This window comes from Hyalella azteca, unplaced genomic scaffold (assembly GCF_000764305.2).
Source record: "Hyalella azteca isolate HAZT.00-mixed unplaced genomic scaffold, Hazt_2.0.2 contig10333, whole genome shotgun sequence".
Taxonomy (NCBI): Eukaryota; Metazoa; Arthropoda; class Malacostraca; order Amphipoda; family Hyalellidae; genus Hyalella; species Hyalella azteca.
The window spans coordinates 36,984-59,201 of record NW_025940377.1 but is presented as its reverse complement, the minus strand read 5'-3'; the positions used below and the strand labels follow the sequence as shown (position 1 = coordinate 59,201).

Here is a 22,218-nt window from a genome sequence, read left to right as displayed (position 1 = left end):
GATGCTGGTTGAAGCTGTTATATTTTATTTATGAAAACCATGAGTCAACAAAATGCATGATATTCTGATTTCTGATTCATAAGATGTTTTTAGCCTTTTTGCAGCATTCTTGAATAAATTTCGTCTGTTTGTATACGTTGTGATATAATAACATTCCAGGACATTTAAGCCATGACTATGGAGAAGACGACACTGAACAGATGTTGTTGGTTTCTCCAAGCACACGAAATTTTCAGTTTCTGCTATAGTTTTTCGCTTGGCAGTTTAGCGAAAAATTCCAGTTTCTGCTATAGTTTTTCGCTTGGCAGTTTCGCGAAAAAATTCCAGTTTCTGCTACTGTTTTTCGTTTGGCAGTTTCGCAAAAAATTCCAGTTTCTGCTATAGTTTTTCGTTTGGCAGTTTCGCGAAAAATCCCAGTTTCTGTTACTATATTTTTTCGTTCCGGAGTTTCGCAAAAAATTTCATTTTCTGCTATAGTTTTTCCTTTGGCAGTTTCGAAAAAAAAATTCAGTTTCTGTTATAGTTTTTCGTTTGGCAGTTTCGCGAAAAATTTCAGATTCTGCTATAGTTTTTCGTTTGGCAGTTTCGCGAAAAATTCCAGTTTCTGCTATAGTTTTTCGTTTGGCAGTTTCGCGAAAAATTCCAGTTTCTGCTATAGTTTTTCGTTTGGCAGTTTCGCGAAAAATTCCAGGTTCTGCTATAGTTTTTCCTCTGTCAGTTTTGCAAAAAATTCCAGATTCTGCTAAAGTTTTTCGTAAGTTACTTTTACTCAAAAAAATATTTACTGCCAAATACAAAATAATTTTTCAGAAAATTCGCGCCTGTTACAACACTCCACGTTCATGGGCTCTATGGCTTCGATTTAGTGATACTTAGTCCTAAATGCGGTCGACTTTTCACTCTTGTGTGGGTCATTCTGACACAGTTTTCTTTGTAAAATAATATATCAGTTCTACGTTCTCTATCTGCTCGTGCTATGGGCAAGAAAGTGTGTCACTATGTGGACAGTATGAAACATTAATTTTTATAAGTGCAGCGTTAAATTCCAACGGGACTTCTGGGCGCAAAAAACCTACGTTTTATATTAGTATGATAATAATAAAACAAATGATACTAAAAATAAGAATAAAAAATTAATTATAATAATTATGATAAAAATAACTATAATAGTAATAATAATGTTAATAAAATATAAACTATAATAATAATAATAATAATAACAATAATAATAATAATAATAATAATAATAATAATAATAATAATAATAATAATAATAATAATATACTGTAGCGGTGTTTGCTACAGTTTAGGCCATGTTAGGCTACCGCAAATTCTTCAACACGCGGCCACTTCGCTGATTTCAGGCAGAATTTATTGCGAATCGATATGATTATACAAACTTTGAATACATTTGATTATTTATAAGTTGGATACTTTGAATACACATACCATAATAATTAATTATTAATGGACCAAAAATATTTATGGTAAGCCGCGTTTTTTTGAAGCTCGAAATATTTGCAAAAATTTTGTCTAAGGAAGTTAATATCTAAATACGTTAACAATTATCAGCATTATGCGCTTGGCATCAGCGTGAAATAGGCGTTTCAGTGTAGACGAATCGGAAAAAAATTGGACGATGATTGCAGCGGCACATTTTTATTAATAAACTATATATTTGTCATTACCTATATAATATTTACAGATGTATCACATAGTTATTTAACTATTGTAAAGTACTTTTTTTAATTAATTTTGCCACGGTTATGGTCTCGGCAACTGCGTGCAACGTATGTTTTCAGTTCCAGTTCGCTGCCGAGCCTGGGAAATGTCGATCGGGTTATTTTTATCTATAATAACTGGAGGACGGCTACCCTGGCCTGGGAGGCGGTCAGTGATGCGTCAGCGGGCAGTAGTGTACTCAGAGGAATTCGTGAGACTTTATTCAAAAAGCGAAGCACTTTTTGCTTATGTTTGGGTCATCCTGGTTCTCAGTTTCACTCGGCTAAAGGGGCGCATCTGTCTGCCCTCTGCTCGTGCTGTGAGTGGGAAAGTGTGTCACTAATTGGACAATATGATACATTTATTTGTGTGAGGCATTATCTGGCAATATTATATCTAGGGACCATTTGGCGCTGGGTTAGTTTTCCTGAAATCTTGAATTAGTTTCTGGGAATTTAATACTGCTGATTTTGGTGAACTTTGTACGACATGATATGAGTAGTATTCCTTCGCCGGGTTGCGTCGAATCGTCATCAATGATCGTCATAAGAGGTCATATATATAGTAGCCGTAAATACAGGACCACTGCTTTAAACGTAATTGTCCTTACCGGAGGTTTACGAAAAGCGACGTTGGACAAAACAGGCTACGCTTTTTCATAGGATTAGGAGGTAACATCTTTTGCTGTATTGGAATCCCACGCACATCAGATGTAGTCTTGGATGGAACTGAATAGTGTTTTTCTTGCAATTTATATGAGAGTTTTATTTGGAAACCAAACGTTTCGACTAGCGATGCAAAGCATACGTTTGACTGCTAGTGATACTGAATATGTATTGGGCCTGCAATTCTGGCTATTGGTTGATCCTATACTGGCACTCACAATGAAGCAGTTATTCGCGCTTCGATTGGGAGTGCACAGTGCAGCCGTGGGCCGTAAATTACTTTTGAATTTACGCTAGATGCAATGATTATACTATGCTTCAGAAATAAAAAGCCATGACCACGCTATATCTCTATAAATCTGAACAGGTTTGCTCTGGGCTAGCATACTTTAAGCCCAATTTCTCATGAATAGAATAGAATATTAGTGTCGGGTCTGAAGTAATAGGCCCATGGCCCGTTGCCGATTCTTGTGCTTTTCGTGACTTGATTCACATGAGATCCGGCGTTTGGAACCCGATCTTTCCATAACTGACGATTTGAATGATATCTGGAATGATAACTGCTGGACTTATTGCCTGGTCCGTATGATGCAAGACATTTTAAGACTGAACATATGCTCCTGCATAGCTTCGTCTAGTCTGTTCTTGAAAGCGTTCATACGCGGAGCGTCTTCGATGCTATCAGGGAGGCTGTTCCACATGTCGGTGACTCGAAGCGAGAAGAAATGTTGTCGCATGGATGTGCTACAACGCAGTTTTTTTAGTCTGTATCCGTGGCCCCTGGTGTTAGTTCTTGTTTCAAATTCTAGTAATCCTCCTGGGACCTTGTATAAACCGTGAGTATACTTGTATACTTCACTGAGGTCACCACGTAGACGTCGATAACAGAGGTTTGGAAGCTTCATAATCTTTAACCTTAAAAGGAGCCATCATGGGAGTTCCGCTTCACATGCCTCGTGATTCCGCCTTCCCGCATCTATTAATCGGAAAGTTAGGTCTGTTAAGACGAAGTTATTTTGAGTGTTGGGGTTAGTGTAAAAAAACTGTAAATTAATTGCTTAAGTACTATGCCTCCTGTGAGGCCTGCCCCCGAAAAGAAATTTGTAGTAATTGTATAGTTTGAAATTCAGGACCCTTAACACTCAAACTGTCAAAATATTTTTGAAGATGGGAAAACAGTTTGCAACGCTTTTGCCAGGTTGAAGGTGCGTTCATGTTTTTTTTAGGTGACATGGGGATTCAGGTGTAGGTGTTGATATCGGCAGTGTTTTCGTCGATGAACCCAAGTCCCAACTATGGCAGAAATTCCGGTAGATGGGTTTTCAAATTTTTTTTGCATCGTTTTAAAAAGTTACCATTATTTTTATTCATGGATCGAAAAATCCTTACGAGTCAACAATATTTAAATTGGTAATATATTTATTGCACTTGATTTCTTAAAAGCCTTTCCTAATATTTTCAGGTTCTCATTTAGACGTAATACAAATTTTTAATTCTTATATTGAGAATTTTTTCTATATTGTGCCCATAAATTGTTTACTTCTGTCGTTGTCTTGATGATCCGAATATCTAAAACAGATGAAACAGACAAAGAACTGCAGTCCTCATCCCGCAGCCTGTGTTGACAGGTTAGGTATTTACGTTCACTGCTGTGTTATGAAGTATTAACGATAAATACTGTTGGATTGATTTTTTTACTAAAACTTATATCATTTCGTCATGGTGAAAGAAGAAACCAAGAAAGATAATGAAGTTAAAAAGCCTGAAGCGAAAAAGGCTGATGCTGCCAAGGAAGTTGAACTGGTATGAAATAGAAAATTAATCATCCTAACTTTTTGAATGACTTTTGAAGATTTAAATTAGGAAAATATTAGAACCGGCCTGCCAATAAAGTCTGGAATTTTTGCAAAATCTTTTATTATGGGTACCATCAGCATCATTCCACGCCATTACTAACTTTCCTCCTCATTCAGTCATTGACATTTCCATAGCCCTAGTTAGGTAGCCTAGTAAGCCTACTAGGCTAGGAGTAGGGTACATAGTGGCAAACCACAGCTTTTTTAGAATCAGTTCATTTTTAATTTCCTCTTTACCAAGATTTAAATTAATTTCTTATCAATCTTATGTATGATACTGCTGGTATCTAGGATACTTTACTGGTCTACTTATAGGACTCACAAATGAACTTGAGGGAGAGTCTAAAAAACTCTGCTTTGCCACTATGCTAGGGTAAACGCGGTATATTCCGACATCGTAGGTAATTCCTGAATTCGAACACGTGGATGTCGGCAATACGTATCAGTTAAATTTAAAGCGCTGACGCAATACGACTCACCACGTGGCGAATATTGCCACACAAAGTGACGGAATATAGGGATTTGGTAGGTTTCCATTCTAAAGGCATTTTAATAAATATGGCTACATTTTGTGACGTTTCATCGTTGCTGACGCGCAGTGAAGTGTTTTGAGAGTCATGTGAAGGCAACAGAACTTACGTAACGCATACGTTTTTTTTATAGTTTTTCATTTCTTGATGCGTCCTTAATGTGTCGGAATATACCGCGTTTACCCTATGTGCTGTGCTCCAATTTTTCATTTTCCAAAATTGAGATAGCCTATAAGAAATTTAGATTGAAGTGAATAATGCTTAACAAAAATTATTAGTACCTAAGTTGACCACTTGACAGTTGACCAGGATTTGGCTATCACAGCCAGCTGGGGCTGCAGGGTCAAGGCAGCAGCCCCAGCTCATTCTGGAAAATTTGGCATCAGTAAAATGTGAATGAGACTTGAGAGTATAAAACAAAAGAGCCATGCTTTTTGCTCCTGGCCAATTTTATCAATTTTCATTATTCTTTGCCTAATTTCTTTCATAAAATGTAGGGAAGAATGGTAGGTATAGACCATAGTGGCAAAGCAGAAAGTTTTTTAGACTCTCTTTCAAGTTCATTTTTGAGTTCTATATGTAGACCAGTAAAGTATCCTTGTTTCTTGATACCTGCATTGTCATACATAAGAAATTGGTATAAATCTTGAGTTATTGAGGGAATTAAAAATGAACTGATTCCAAAAAAGCTCTGGTTTGCCACTATGGTATAGACTATAGGCCATGGTCCGGAAGATGTGCCAGGTGCGCGGGAATTTATATTGTCATTTAACGACCTGCGCGGTGCGCCGTACTATGCCGGTAAAAAAATGCGCCATGCGCCGTACTTTTAGAAAGCTAAAATAGTTTAAATATGGACGCGTGGCCATAGTGGCAATCGAGAACATATTTTTTTTCTAGGGTAAACATACAATTTCTGAACGCAAATTAAGCATATGCAATGCATCACAATTTTATGAACGCCGATGGCCCGATGCAAACAGTCAAAATATAACTCGGTTTAAAAATAAATTTACATTTTAAAAAATTAGTTTTTACATATCTCTGTCTCCAATGTTAGTAGGTTCTGCTCTGCTGAGACGACAATGCAAGTTTGGTACTGGCAGCGCAGGCATTGACAACCACACGTGGCGCCAGTTCACATACGTCTGGCAACAACAACACTCGTTCAAAACTTCACGTTCAAAGATCAGATTTAGAAGTTGAGTTCGTTCTCAGGAGCTGCATTCTTGGTATATGGTATTTGATAATTGCAATGGGATTCTCTAATATAAGGGATTACCAATCCCAGCAACACAAAGCAGGGATGGATGTTGCCATAACAAAAGGTTTCTTAGACTTTACTTGGAAGCAGGAAGGGGTTTGTAATTTCTTAGAATAACCTTAATGATAGAGGTAAAAATAAAACGACCAACTTTATATGTTTATTGTAATGGAGTTACATCTAAAATGGACACGTGGGAGTGTATATATGTATACCTATTTATCATAAAATTACTGATACTAAATCACATATTCTACAAATAATATCTACCTATAGAGGAACCTCATGTCTCAAAAATACAGCCCCAAATAATTATTGTTAAATTTTTGTAAAAATACGATTCTTCTCTGCTTTTTTGTAATCATTTTATGCTCAAAATTGGTTTTCAAAGAAACTATGGTGCTCTCTCTCACTTGCGTCTCTCACTAAGGTGCTCTCTCGGACATTGTCCGAGACGTCTCTCACTTGATGTAAATATAAAAAGGCCTGAACAATTTCATATACATTCATTTAACAATATCTTTGATATCATCTATGAAATTTCAAGAAGCTAAATATTACAGCAACCAATCTAAATAAGCTGTGCCGTGGTTTGCATATCATTAATCTTTTGTTTCCGTAAGTTATGTATGACCATGATAGCAAATTTGACCTCAACTAAATGAGTGTCAATTTTGTAAGTAATATAGTAAGCTATTTTATAATTAACAAGCCGGTATCTAGTTTATAGTTTAGACAAAATTTATAAGGTTATCTGTAAAAAATGTCTTGTCATCTGGAAATAATTGCTAAAATTTGAATTAACCAAAATTTGAACAAACTCGTTTACCTTATTCTAGTGACTGAATCCCAATCTAACATGTAACAGCTGGGATTCCTTGGAACGGGGGTACTGTTTACTTCTCGATCTTGTTGTGGCAACAGCAATCGGAAGCCATTGTGGTTACCATTGTGAACCTGTGATACAAAACATAAATCAAATCAAAAGTAGAACATCAAAAATAACAAACTTTGAAAATACTTAATACATGCCATATCCGGCCCAGTGTAGTAAAATAACAAAAAGTGAACATAAATTACGAAGTTATGAACGCGTCTGAAAATGAGTCGGGCAAAAAATTTGTTTGCCACCATGCGCGCGGCCATGCAAATTACGTAATCTCACTGACCATACACACAAACGTGTAGGCTATCCGCATTGTGTTGTGGTTGGATATGAGTTGCCTAGATTGCTAACGTGTCAACTCAGGACTCAGGTTCTAAGAGTCAGCACAGTAATGAATATTCATTCATAGATCTATTAGATCATAATTCAATCGGACATGAATTACAGAACTAAAGAAGGCAACATGGCTTTATATGTGCCATCGGTGCCTTCTAATGAATGACTGGACTGGTTGCGGCAAGTAGGGTATGAACCTGTACCGTACAGGTTCACACCATACTGTTATGTGCGGTATGAACCTCATACCATAAATCGTACTGTTGACGTACAGGCTGTACGTCAACAGTGCGATCCTGCATGTCAATGTTAGGACTATATTACCGACATCCTCCCGGCTGGCAAAATCGATATGATCAATACCTAATAACAATGCGCATAAATGGACTATACAAATTAGGTCAATATGGCATAATTACAGAGCGTAAGTATGCTACGGTACGTGATATAAAATATGAATATATATATTTGCAAGATAAGTCAATGGTCTGTCGTTTATTTTTGCTTCATTTGAGCAATCATGGTTTCCAAATCTGGGTGCGTTATGTTATGTCATGCATACTTTGAATGTGCAAATATTATAACTATCATGTGAAAATTGTTACGTAGGTTATCATAGCATGAATCGCAATAGAGTATCAAGATTGCAGTTCTGCCACCACCCTTCATTGAATTATACCGCCTTTTTTCTAAAATTCAATAATCTCTCTTCCAACAAAGTTTGCAAAATTCATTAGCTGCATAAAATACTCTCTGCTGTGGTATTCGAGTTTCGGTTGACATGATATCCGTTTGCTTGTTTGACACTAATTTTGTAAAGGTTGCTTCAGATAAATTAATCGTTGCCATTCCCATGTTCCACCCTCAATTTAATGTAGTTAACAATATTGAATGGCATTATTCATACAAATTGTATCTATTAAATTTTACATTTTAAGATCTGATGGAAGCGGCCAGCATCCCTAACAATATGAGGATGTATATAAAAACATTAATGATCTAGGAGCGGGCTTCACAAAAAAAAAAAAAAACATTTCAACGTGGCTATAATTAAATAAAGATCATTACTTGTAGTATAATAAACATGAAGTTTCCCTATTAAAAAGTTATATTCCGTTGGTCATCAAAGTTTATATCAACTACGCGAGTCAAACTAACAATAATAAAATGTAAGAAATGTCCGGGACTCCGGGTTACTTCTGACTCTTCCGCTTGTCGGATACGGAACATACGGTAATCGTAAACTGAGGCTATTAAACATACGAAATGTAAAAATACGGTATTCAGTGTTGCCATATGACTTTGGAGATAATTTCTTCCAAAATAAAGTTCTAGATTTCTCATTCACCAAATTTCCGTATCAAGAAAAATCATATATTATTGAAGGATAATTAAAGGCATACCGTAAAATGGGGTAACTTTGACCGCTTTTTTATTTCAAAACAATGCAATTTTTTTACTAGATAAGTTAAACTTAAATTGAAACCTGCAAAATACAGGTCTATACTCTAGCTTTACTCACCATAAATTGCTGGCTCCAGCCTCTCATAGTTTTGATGTAATTTTAAAAAAAAGTGATGGTCTTTGTTACCCCAGCTCTTGGGGTTTCTTTGACTGGGTAGTAAAATCAATTTTATTTTTTGGTAAAATAACTCCAAATAACTCCAGGTTGTGGTGCATTGTAGTAGAACTCTTCTAGTTACATATGCAAAAGATAGATTTTAGGAAAGTTTCATAGTTTGCAAATGGGGGGTGCCGCCCCCCCAATGGGTGAAATGTGACCACCTAATGGCAGCCGTGATGGGGTAACATTGACCGGTTTGGAAATTAAGTTAAAATTACCATATATAAGACTCTGTAGAGTCTGAAACACGGTTTGGAAATTAAGTTAAAATTACCATATATAAGACTCTGTAGAGTCTGAAACATAAAGAAAAAAACATTAATAGGTGTATCAAACATAAAATATGTTATATAGCTTAATATAGGTACCTATGGTAATTTTAACTTAATTTCCAAGCCGGTCAATGTTACCCCATCACGGCTGCCATCAGGTGGTCAAAGTTCCCCATTATGGGGCAGTGCCCCCCATTTGCAAACTATGACACTTTCCTAAAATTTGTTTTTTGCATATGTAACTAGAATAGTTTTACTACAATGCGTCAAAACCTGAAGTTATTTTACCAAAAAAATAAAAAATCGGAGGGGGTACTCAGACACGCTTTGAATAATAGCTCTTTTTTGTGGGTCACATTATTAATTTTTAAACCTATTAGATATGCAAACTTTTTAAATCTTTCTATTGTGTTACATAGCCTCAGTATTAGGCCTTTGATGGCCATTGACAAAATTTTCCTATGTCAAATCGTTTTTGAGTTTTGGGGGTTTTTGTTAAAAAAAACAAAAAGTGGTCAAAGTTACCCCGCCGGTCAAAGTAACCCCATTTTACGGTACTGTACTGAGTATTGCGTCTGTTCCTCCACAAACTGCTCTTGTGCGACGTAGAATTGATGGCCGGGATTGCGCGAACTGCAGAAGTCAAGATCAAAGAACCACACCGCAAATCATTCATTCACTAATAAGTGCTAATTGCATAAAAAACACAGGCACCGGAAGAAATCTATCTTAATTATAAATTTTCATTTTTATTGCAACGATGAAGGTTAATTATAGAGGCAAACAACAAACATTAATGAAAATGAGAATAGCTTCAGAGGGACACATCACACTCGAAGTCGAAGATCGTTCAGCGTTACTTGAAATCTACAGAGGTGTTGCCATTCCATTCAGATGAAAACTGTGTCTAAATCAGAACTGTGTCGGACAGTTCCACGGCCCGCACGGCGCGCAGAGTGCTGCACGCCGTGGAATCAATGACCGTGATTTGCACGAACGTGTGCACGAAGAAAATATGAAAAACTAAAAATGCGCAGGAAATTTCACCGTTTATATACATCTTCCTGAGTGTTGACTATAGGCTATTTTGGCTCATGATTTTCAAAAATTAGCTATAGAATAATAGTTTCTACATTTTAGAAATGAAAATGCGGGGCACCGCATAACTATGCTGGTGCCCTGACCCATCGAGATTGACGATAGCTGAGGCCCTCATTATCAAGAGCGAGTCTCCGGCTATCAACCTCCAAACTACTGGATTCGTCCGGACGCTGAAATTATTTTCGGAGTAATTTTTAAGCTAATATTTCGTATTGTATCCACTTTACCTTTGATATGTACTTCTGTCATTTCAAATTCAATTTCAGATGTTGTAAAACCTTCACCAGCTTGATAATGTAAATTGTATTTTCGAAACGTCGCAATCTATTAAAATGTCATTCGGAAACCTGCTTTTCGATCTCCCGGCTCCAGCTAGAAATTTGGTTTGACTCATTGAAAAGACAAACAAGAAGATTGTAAATAAAAAGCATGCTCTGGTCTTCAATCAAACTTGCATAAAAGAGAAGCTTCTGCCGAACTACACCAAATTCATTGAAATAAATATATTGTATAATACTACTTACTTTCTTGAAATGGTTACTGAAATTTTAATTTCTGGATATTTCAATGCTTGCTTGCTAAAGGGTTAAAGTCCAAATGGCCAATCATAGCTCGATGCGTGTTGTAGATATACGTGTTGCCAGCTGCAGCCGGCAGTGCGTTTTGAACTGGCGCCGCGTGTGGTTGTCGATGCATGTGCTTCCAGTCATGCACTGTTGTCCGTCTCGATTCTACTAGTGTACGAGTCAGAGCACTCAGAGGTGTCTGGTGCGTAAAAACTAAGATTTTTTGTTAGCTGATTTTAATGAATTGTACTATTATGATTGTTTAACATTCGCGTTCATAAATTTAGTCTGCAATGCATAGGGCTTGATTTGCGTTCAGAAATGGGATGTTTACCCTAAAAAAAAAAACGTGTTCTCGATTGCCACTATGGTCTTATTTAATGCATTAATAAGACATGTATGCATTAATAAGACATGCATTAATAAGGCAATGTGCATTAATAAGACATGTATTTTTAGAAACATTGTGTGCTAAATGTGAGGGACTGAGGGCCATTCTGGATTTGAAGTATACTTTGCTAAGTTAAATTAGTTAGTTAAATTCAAGAATAATTAGTTAAATTAACTAAAATTAGTTAGTTAAATTCAAGAATAATTTTCTATCCTGGCTGTTCATAGAAAACTTGTTATAAACAGAGTACTAGCATACTACTTGTTGTGGAAGTTATGTATTTTGTTGTATTCATGTCCAGTCTCACAACACAAATCCATCAAAAATCAAGTTTCTACTTTTATGATTAATTTGACGCACAAAAACACACGTAAATATTTGAATATATTTTTAATGCTAATATATTAGCAAGACTAAGATCTAGCATCTAAAATTAACAATAAATTTATAGTTACATTCAGTCCCCACTGTTATTTTTTTTCAAGAAAACCAAGATGTTTGATCTGAAACCAAAAGAACCAGAACCTTCTTGGATGAGAAAACCAAGATGTTATTATAGAATTTTTAGTGACCTGTTTGAACAAAATGTAATTTTTTTGACATATATACATGTACAGATATGTTTCTCAGTTTCAAATGTATCTAAATTCATGCTCAATTATTGACTTTTCATAATATTTGCAAGTTAATGACTTAAATTTGGCATGATCATCAACTTTGGGTTGAACACAATCAAATTTTTCTGGTCATTATGACCTGAAAGAGGAGATTAATTTACATGTTACATGGCAGTTGGTCCTTCATTGTGACAAGAGGTTGTGAGCTTTGTTGCGGATGCCTGGTGCGGGCAGTCTTGCAGCAATGCATTGGTTCCAAATGTCAAAATGCCACATTCTTCTAGATTTAAGATGGAATGCCACCAATGCTCAAGAAGCCAAGCTTAGGTTAACACTCGTGTAACCCTAATTAAAAAATTGGTCAGAGGCCACAAATTGGACAGAATCGCCCATAAATAATTTGGCTCATTTCCCCTATTCCTATGGATGTTTCCTACTTTCTTCAGGAAATTATAATTTCCATAGAAAACTAAGAAAACTATTTTGGCCTATTTTTATCTGCAATTTTCAAAAAATAACCCATGATACAATCATTTTAATTTTCCAATTTAGGAAACTTCCTGATATTCCAAATTGGCTTGTAACAAAAATTTAGACTTGATTTTTTCTGCAGGATTAAAATATTAGATTATTTCTTCTACTTCCCTTCAAAACCATCTTAAGATTTGTTGTCCAGAATATTTGAGAAGATAATGTTTTAGAAAAAATTCTGTCCCCACAGTCTGATGAAGACCGGCAGCTGAAGGAGGAGCTTGAGTCTCTGGTGCTGGGGCTCCACAGCCAGCCCTACCATGCAGCCAACAACAAGGCTGCCCTGCAGCAGATTGCTTCTCTTATCAAATCAGCTACAACGTCCATGACCAGTGTACCCAAGCCTCTAAAGTTTATGATTCCTCACTACAAAGAAATGAAGGTTAGCTTCTTCTCCAGATGGAACCATTTTCACTGAATAATTATGGCTTAATCAATTTCTGGTAGTAGATATATGGTATACACAAATTTGAAATTGCCATAGGTTGGCTTCTCTGTGGCTATTAGAAATCTTAAAAATGAGACCAATTTAGTTATCAAAAATGCATTACTGGTATATAAAACTGAAAAATTAGTCCTTTAGATTTGCAAGTTTATAAAGAACATTTTAGATGAAATAAAATATAAAAACTTGGTTTAGATCACTTGAAAATTTACATGTCAATTCAATTTTTTTGAACAACTGAGTGTTTGATTTGGTCACCACTTGGTAACGGATATAGGTACCTATACATAGTGAAAAAAAACTAAAAACTGTAGTCATGACTGATAATTTAGTGTATGCAAGTTGTAATTATATTTCTGTTCCTGCTTTCAGGAAGTTCATGAGAAACTAGAGAGCCCTGAGTTGCAAAAATTTTGTTCTGACATTTTGTCAGTGTTGTCCATGACTGTGTCAGAGGAGCGCGAGTGTCTCAAGTATAGACTGACTGGCCTGCGGGAGGATGTGGGGGCATGGGGACATGAATATGTCAGGTGAGTTCTGGTTTTTGAGTTTGTAAAATAAATGGCAACTGCTTTTGGATTGCTCATCCTAGTTTAGTGATAAAAATTTCTACCTCCAGGAAAAATACTTTTTTTTTTGTGCTATAAAAATGCACAATAGTAAGCTTGATGCATATCTAAAAAATTTTCTTGCAGTCCACGTTTCCATCCTAGATCACTACAATTTGTCATAAGGCTTATGAAAAAATGAGGCATCAATAATACTGTTTTCTCTAAATCAGTTCAAAACTAAAATTGTCATCCAAGATTTGTGTCTCTGAGTTTAGTGCTGTGGATAAATGTTCTTGATAAGAGTTGAGTTTTTTTTTATTCATGTTTTGTAATTGAAAAAATTGTGCCTGATATTAGGCACCTGGCTGGGGAGATTGCAGCAGAGTGGGAGACCCTGATGGAGGAAGATGTGGCTAAAAAGAATGAGCTTATAGCTGAAGCCAAGTTAATTGTGCCGTACCATATGCAGCACAATGCTGAGGCAGAGGCATGTGACTTGTTAATGGAGATGGAACAGCTCCAAATGCTCACTGAAGGAGGTGAGTGCCGGCTATTCATGACTTAAGACCTGTGAACAATGCATGCAGTATTTGCAGATCCAAATGCTTACTTACTATTCATGACTTATTGACTTAGGGAGGTGAACAATTCATATGCTATCACTACTATGTGTAGCTCCATATGCTCACTGTAGGCGTGTTCTGGCCATTTATGACTGGGGGTGTGAACAAGGCTTGATGTAAGTGTAGTTCCATTTGCTCACTGATGGAGGTTAGGTCTGAGTATTCACAACACAGGAATCTTACTTTACTCAAGCTACTTAACAGAATCTTTATGCAACCATACCTGAGCTCTTCTCCTGCAGATGTTGTCGACAAGGAGGCATATGAACGCGTGTGCCTGTACCTGACAAGCTGCGTGCCCTATGTGCCTGAGCCTGAGAACAGCGAACTGCTGCGCACCGCCCTCGCCCTCTACAGGAAGTTCTCTCAGTACCCTCAGGCCATGCGTCTTGCGCTGCAGCTTCATGACATGGCGCTCATTTCCGAGCTTTTCCAAGAGTGCCCTGACAGACTTGTAAGCCTTACCTATTGTCTCTGTTTAAATTGTAAGCTCCATTAATAAATGTTGATTATTCTCTTCATAAGCTTAATTATTGTCCAACTTCTGGACAATAATGCAATTATTGTCCAACTTCTGGACAATATGTATGCTTGATACATAAATGTTGTCAAATAAATTTATTAACAGTTCTAAATAATTTATAATTCTTTTGCTTGCCTTTCAAGGCTACAACAATTCACAGCATTTTATAAAAATTGTTCCAAATTTTTCATTTTGATTATAAATTATAATATGAAATCTGACTGATGATGTGCTCGCATAAAGCTTGTTTTGTCAAATTTTTATACACTTGCTCTTGGCAATGAAAGATTTTTATATATGGAAGCCTTGCTAATAATTGTGTGCATTACAGGTGCGCATGCAGCTGGCATTCATGCTGGGCAGGCAGCAGGTGTTCCTGGAGCTACCTGACACCATGGAGGACTGTGAGGACCTCAACGAAATTCTCAGCAATGCCAACCTGTCAAACCACTTCGTGGCCCTTGCCAGAGAGGTGCTAATACGCTGTAATTGGTTCTAAATCTATCAACTACAGCACTCTTCTCATTATCGAGGGAACTACAGCATTCTTCTCATCTATGAATTAAATCATTCTTCAAATAATTTTCATCATTCCATTGTCTCCATATACCTACTGCAGGGCTCGTAATAGTAAACGTTATTCCAAAAACGTTATGTATTATTAATTTCAACATTTATCATTGCTTTCACTTTTATATTAACTACGATCAAAAAGAAAGTTTCTTCTTCCATTGCAGACATGTGGCTGTAAAGTTTAGCCAGAAAGAGTTGAACTCATCAATAAGGTTTTGCTTGCTAAGTTGCAATTGTCTCAAGATGAAAATTATGCAAGATATTTAATTATTTTAGTGTATTCACTGTTGATGATGCTGATTTGTTCGTATTCTAATTGCATAATCAAGAAATGCATTATATATGTCTATTATCTGCGGGTGAATTTAAACTAACTGATTGATTGATTCATCTTTCCCAGCTTGACATCGTGGAGCCCAAGTCCCCTGAGGACATCTACAAGTCGCACCTGGACACTCGGCCGTCCTTTGGCTCCAACCAGGTCGACTCTGCACGCCAGAATCTTGCATCTTCCTTTGTCAATGGCTTTGTCAACGCTGCCTTTGGCACTGACAAGCTTCTCACTGAAGATGGCAATAAATGGCTCTACAAAAACAAAGAGCACGGTGAGTGTGTATTACAATGAAATGGTTCTGGCGGGTCGGTGATGGTCGTAGAACTACCTGCGGCCTTAATGCACTGAAAAAACCTATCAATCCCTTCCTTAGTTGCCACAACTAGGATGGGCAATTATTTAAAAAAGAAGCACGGTAAGTGTTTTCTTTGCTTGTCAATAGATATTACTACTAAGCAACATTTAAGGAAACTTCTGAAAGACAGTTTTTGATTATTCTCAATAGAGAACTGGAAACAATTAAGCTTTTAATTGACTGTCCTAACTAATCTGACTGATAATCCTAATTATTTTATTATTGCTCACAGGTATGATGTCAGCCACGGCGTCGCTGGGTCTCATCCTACTTTGGGACGTTGACGGCGGGCTCACAAAAATAGATAAATATTTCTATGCCTCTGAGGACTTCATTAAAGCAGGAGCCTTGCTTGCTTGTGGCATCGTCAGCAGCGGAGTCAGGAACGAGTGTGACCCCGCGCTGGCGCTCCTCACAGAGTTCTGCTCCCACAAGGTCCAGGTGAGCCCTTGGCTTCCAGACGTGACTAGGTTCTGCTCCCACAAGGTCCAGGTGAGCCCATGGCTTCCAGACGTGACTAGGTTCTGCTCCCACAAAGTGCAGGTGAGCCCATGGCTTCCAGACGTGACTAGGTTCTGCTCCCACAAGGTCCAGGTGAGCCCATGGCGTCCAGACGTGACTAGGTTCTGCTCCCACAAGGTCCAGGTGAGCCCATGGCGTCCAGACGTGACTAGGTTCTGCTCTCACTAGGTCCAGGTGTGCCTATAGCACTCCGACATGTCTTGATAAGCTTTTGATAATTTATCAATTTGTTTCATTGTTATGTTTGTGATTCACGCATTTTTTTAATTTTCTGCTTTGTTTTGCTCTACGTTTAGTTTCATTGGAGAATAATATTCAGGGTAGAGCCTTTCAGCAAGATATTGGTTAAAGAAAGTGCTATTTGCATTTTAGTGCAAAAATTTTTATGTACTAAGTCATTCTTATTAATTAAACAGGTATTGAGAAATAACATTAAAAAAATCCTCCAGTGCAAATACTACATCAACTGGAGTTCCTTATGATGAATTGGTCCAATGGTTAAAAACTGTTATTGTGGCACCAGATTCTGCGAGTGGGCAGCGTGCTGGGTCTTGGCTTGGCATATGCTGGCAGCAATAGAGATGACGTTATCAAGGTAAACATTAATTGCCCTTTAATAAGAATATAGAAGGTTATTTTTGTTAGAATATATGATTGAAAATGAAATTTCTACAAGGAAGGAAATGTTTAGCATGGCAAACACTTGCTCCATATTGAAATAAAATATTAACCTGTATTAATACGAGACCTTATAAACATTTTTCAAAAAGCAACACTAAATACGAAGCAACACTATACACTAAATTGTACTTGCAGGTGCTGCTGCCGCTGCTGACTGATGAGAAGAGCTCGCTGGAGGTGGTGGGGGTGACGTCGGTGGCGCTAGGCCTGGTGGCCGTAGGTACCACCAACCAGGAGGTGGGCGAGGCGCTGGTCACCACGCTGCTCGCCAAGTTCCCCTTCCAACTCAAGGACCCCTTCGCCAAATTCATTAGCTTGGGGCTGGCTCTTACTTATCTCGGTGAGTTATGAGTGTCTATGGCTCGCACAAATATAGGTGACTCATGCCTCACGACTGTCGATAATTAGAATGGATGTACTCCTCCTGGCAAATGTCGTTTAAGCAACGTTTAATTGACATTATCTGAACGTTGGATGCGTGGTGAGACGTTTGTTTATATTGCTGATATTTCGTCGATAATGTGTTGCATTATCCATATGCTTGTCTTTCATCGTGTCATTTACAATGTTGTTTACCTTGTTGTTTACCATGTCGTTTACCAAGTCGTTTATCATGCAGGCTGTCAGGACAAGTGTGAGGTGGTGCTGTCTTGCGTGGAGGGCCTGCCTTCCCCCTTCAGGCAGATGACAAAGACCCTCATTGAGGTAGCCTTCTGCAGCCAAATAAATATTTAATTGTTATCTCAGCAGATCGAGCAACGAGTTTTGTTTAACCCTTGTCTGGCTGTACAATTTTACAACCCCAATTTTAACCCTTGTCTTATCGAGTGTTGGTACAGTTGTAATTATGCAGTCCTACAAGAATTGAATTTAGCATACGTTTTTTGATACGTGTTGATGCTTTTATTTTTTAATTAGCAGTGTGTTTTTCACTAGATAAGCGTTGATGCTGGGCACTGAATGCATACCTATATCACAACTGAATATTTATTTACAGAAAAAATGTTTTATGGCCAATTCACCAGACCAAACATGAAATATTGTTTAAATAATCACGCTAATTTCACTGTACGAGTATGAATGTTGAGCAGGTGTGCGCATATGCTGGCACTGGCAACGTGCTGAAGGTGCAGGAAATGCTGCACATCTGCACAGATCACTACGAGACTGACGATTCCTCCAGCTCCTCCAAGGCCAAGGATAAGAAGGAAAAGACCAATAAAGATAAGCAAGATAAGGAGAAGAAAGATGAGGCTGCTAAGGAGAAAGATGCCAAGGAAAGTGAGAAGAAGGAAGATGACAAGGAAGTGGACCTGTCGTCGCAACAGAGCATAGCAGTTCTAGGTGAAATTGTGTGGCCGGTATTTCTTTGCTGGCGGTTTTAGAAGCGATTTGTTTCCTATATTAAATAATATACTGCACCTGCTGATACGGCAGTAGAAAGATTTATTCTACTAACAATAGTCCTTATTTCCAAGCTTTTATTTACTTTGAAACAGGTACTGAATTTATCTTTGATTCATTTCTCCCGTATTTACCTTTGTAATTAATTTTTGGATTTTTTTCTTGCTTAGAATGTTTTTATGGCTTTCAACACAAGAATTTTATTCATCTGTGAGTCTTACCAAGTATATATTTCTCCATTCATTAGAGTGCTTGCAACTCATCAGTGTTTGTCCCTATCACAGGCATTGCTCTGATCGCCATGGGTGAGGACATCGGAGCGGACATGTGCTTCCGGCAGTTCGGTAATTTGCTGCGGTACTGCGAGCCTGTGATCAGGAGAGCCGTGCCACTGGCGCTGGCCCTGAGCAGTGTGAGCAACCCTAAGCTCAACATCCTCGACACCCTCAGCAAGTTCTCTCACGACTCCGACCACGAGGTCGCCCACAACGCTATCTTCGCCATGGGACTTGTCGGGGCGGGCACCAATAACGCCAGGTGAGTGGCGGGGCGGGCATCAACACCAGGCGAGTGGCGGGGCGGGCACCAATAACACCAGGTGAGTGGCGGGGCGGGCACCAATAACGCCAGGTGAGTGGCGGGGCGGGCACCAATAACGCCAGGTGAGTGTCGGGGCGGGCACCAATAACGCCAGGTGAGTGGCGGGGCGGGCATCAACGCCAGGCGAGTGGCGGGGCGGGCACCAATAACACCAGGTGAGTGGCGGGGCGGGCACCAATAACGTCAGGTGAGTAGTTATTTCTAGTACAGATTATAAAGTGAAATGAATGCTCACAGTCTAACAACGTACCGGAAATGAAAAGTTGAGTGCAACTAAAGATCTAGTAATAAAACCTGAAAAATTTTAAATGACGGGCTGTCACAAAAATAAATTAACTCTAAAAACTTGACGTGTATTCATCTACGTTTCTCCAGGTTGGCGGCGATGTTGCGTCAGTTGGCACAATACCACGCAAAGGACCCAAACAACTTGTTCATGGTACGTCTAGCCCAGGGCTTGACGCATCTGGGCAAAGGCACAATGTCGCTCTCACCATACCATTCCAATAGGCAGCTCATGGCGCCCGTGGCAGTGGCTGGACTTCTTGCCACTTGCATGGCATTCCTCGACACCAAAACATGTAAGGCTTTAAGTTAAATTTGCTTGTGATTTGAAAATTTTCTTCGTACCGAAGTAAAGCAAAAACCATTGCACAAGCATTGAATATTTTGGGATGTGTGTTGAAGGCCAGTAATACCCAACTTCACACTTTATTTCATATCCCTTTCCGTGGGCATAGAAGCCTATGAAGTTAGGTACCTGAAGCCATCCTAACGTAAATCCACTGCCAGTGCTATACATGCTACACTTTCTAATATGTAAGCTCAATATGGACCTACCTGCACACTTAGTCTGACTCTCCACCTAACTTTTAATTGTTGGACCTAACCATCCGGTCATTGTCTTAAGGAAGGTGGAGTGACTGAGTAAGTGAAGGGTTAGGGCCTCGATTGGCTTATATTTTGTGAACAGAGGGGGCAAGAATTATGCCAACCATAGCAGATCTGGGCTGGTTTACGGTGCTGCAGAGCGCTCTGTAGCATCATAGCTCTGAGGCTTAGTGTAGCTATTGCATGCTGTAGCCGAGCGTTGGCTCTGGGGCTAGTTTGAGAGTTGGATTTGTAGCCAACGGGGGCTCTTCCATATTTTGTAAAATTTCTGTCGTCATGCTGTGTACCGCCTGTTTCTTGTTTGTTGCTTAGTAAAATCACATAGATTGGTTTATTAGTTTGAGATATTTTCTTATGTTTTAATGTCAGGTGTGAAATAAATGTTTCAGACCTTGTGAGGTATCAACATCTGATTCGCGGCTCGTTGCACATTTACAGTGTATTATGTGATATCAAGTTACATACTCGACTGAGAACGCCCCATTTTATCAGTAGACTTGGCGTCTGAAATTTTATATATTTTTTATTCAGAAGTTTGCCTTAGTTTGCATGGGACTGTTTGCTAAAGCTTTAATCCGACGGCATTAAAAAACGTTTTGTAGCACACTGCAATTGATAACGCGTTTCGCACGTGCAGTGATACTGGGCAAGAGCCACTACCTGCTCTACTGTCTGGTGTCGGCGATGCAGCCTCGTATGCTTGTCACCTTCGACGAGCACTTGAACCCTCTGCCTGTGGCGGTCAGGGTTGGTCAGGTACGTTCCTAAGTATAATGCTGTACACAATGTTCGCTGTTGAAGTTAAGTACCTATCCTGTTTGTCGCTGAACAAGTGATAAAACGACACAATCCTTCTTCAAATGCTAATCGAGGAACAAAGCTTGCTGAATTTTTTTCCTGTCTATCATCGCTGTCTGATTTTAGAGCAGTGTATTTGTAGAGGCTATTCGTCTCTTTATTCAAGGAGTGCCTTACTAGAACTGTCATTGAGACCGCTTGGAGTTGGCATAGTCCAATAAACTATTGATAAAGCAGTACGTATAAACTAAAAGTGTTTTTAGATAGAAATTTATAACGTACGGACTTCGTAGCATTTATAAATGGCTAGAAATCTTATGCTGTTGTTCAAACAATTTTTCTCAGCTGCAGCTCTTTCGAAACGGATGAATTTTCACTGTACGTGCATGACTTCCAAGCTGGAAAATGTTGTTCTCATTACTTATGTTTTGATAATTATAACAACAATTATCACAGTGATTGCTGTAATTATTATGTCATCATAGTATGATACTTATAACAATAGTTCTGACAATTATTGTTATGATCATGGTTCGATGGGCAGGCTGTAGACGTGGTGGGTCAGGCTGGCCGCCCCAAAGCCATCACGGGCTTCCAGACACACACGAGTCCTGTTCTGCTGGCCTACGGGGAGCGCGCCGAGCTCGCCACAGACGAGTACCTCCCCCTCACCCCCATCATGGAGGGCTTCGTCATACTCAGGAAAAATCCCGATTTTCAGGCTTAGATCATGCCTGCCTGCTTGTATTTCTCGAAAATCGTAGTTTCTTTAAGGAAAATCCAGTGAGGGTCGCAGTAGAAATTAACATTTTCTTATGAAATGGCTACTTTAAACTCAATAAAAATGTTAACATCCAGCCTGGGACTTTGATTTTTGATGAAACAGATTTTAATTTGAAGACATCTACTGTTTAATGCTGTCACGCATCAGAAGCTAAATAATGTATTTTGAAGCTGAATTTTGAGCGTCTGTACCAACTTAACAGTGCGTGAGACGAATTGCTTCAGTATAGAGGGCTGGGCCGCTGAACCGGAAAAAGCCATTGTTTTCCGTTTCTTTTTCTTCGTTGCCTATCAGGAAGGCATTTTTTGCAATTATCTTCCCATTCACGTTTTTTTAACGGTCCATATATATCGATGAGGAATCCGATGCCAATTGAAATTCTTTTCTAGGAGCCATGATGTAGTCGAGTGACATTTCTTGGCTGTCTGGAATTTAATTTTCGCAAACTCAAGTGTTGAAAATGACTCCTTGTGATGCATCACATTAAAGTTCGGCCAATTTTCGAGTTGAAAATCTAACAGATCCTAACTCCAAGTACCTGTTACATCCTAAACACAATATTTTTCATATTGCCCTTAGTATTCTAAAACCGATATTTTTTCTGGATCATTTGCAAGCTATCACTCGATTACATGAGTTTTTTATTGTTTTTTTTTCTATTGTATGCAAAAATGCTATTATGATAAATTAAACTTCTTAGGCGAATGCAAATTTTTTTTTGATCAGACTTGAGAGCACGAAGTTCCATAATGTACTTAGTATTATACCAACGT

At 38.4% G+C, this 22,218-nt stretch overlaps 1 protein-coding gene across 1 annotated transcript; it reads left to right on the top strand.

Annotated features, from left to right (window-relative positions):
• The first annotated feature begins 3,979 nt into the window (after positions 1 to 3,979).
• Positions 3,980 to 21,513, top strand: LOC108677802 (26S proteasome non-ATPase regulatory subunit 2). Its single transcript, XM_018166082.2, has 16 exons — positions 3,980 to 4,190; positions 12,552 to 12,743; positions 13,179 to 13,336; positions 13,715 to 13,896; positions 14,223 to 14,434; positions 14,835 to 14,975; positions 15,477 to 15,681; positions 15,998 to 16,206; positions 16,811 to 16,882; positions 17,104 to 17,308; positions 17,588 to 17,673; positions 18,060 to 18,312; positions 18,657 to 18,909; positions 19,348 to 19,553; positions 20,501 to 20,619; positions 21,206 to 21,513. The coding sequence occupies exons 1-16, from the start codon at positions 4,107 to 4,109 to the stop codon at positions 21,386 to 21,388; spliced, it is 2,760 nt and encodes a 919-aa protein (XP_018021571.1). The 5' UTR covers positions 3,980 to 4,106; the 3' UTR covers positions 21,389 to 21,513.
• The last annotated feature ends 705 nt before the right edge of the window (positions 21,514 to 22,218 follow it).

Excerpts from the sequence above, each read along its gene's own strand:
- LOC108677802 (XM_018166082.2), top strand. The coding sequence starts at position 4,107 with ATGGTGAAAGAAGAAACCAAGAAAGATAATGAAGTTAAAAAGCCTGAA. Across the intron at positions 15,682-15,997 it reads CTACAAAAACAAAGAGCACG|GTATGATGTCAGCCACGGCG; the intron begins GTGAGTGTGTAT and ends TATTGCTCACAG. Across the intron at positions 20,620-21,205 it reads TGGCGGTCAGGGTTGGTCAG|GCTGTAGACGTGGTGGGTCA; the intron begins GTACGTTCCTAA and ends TTCGATGGGCAG.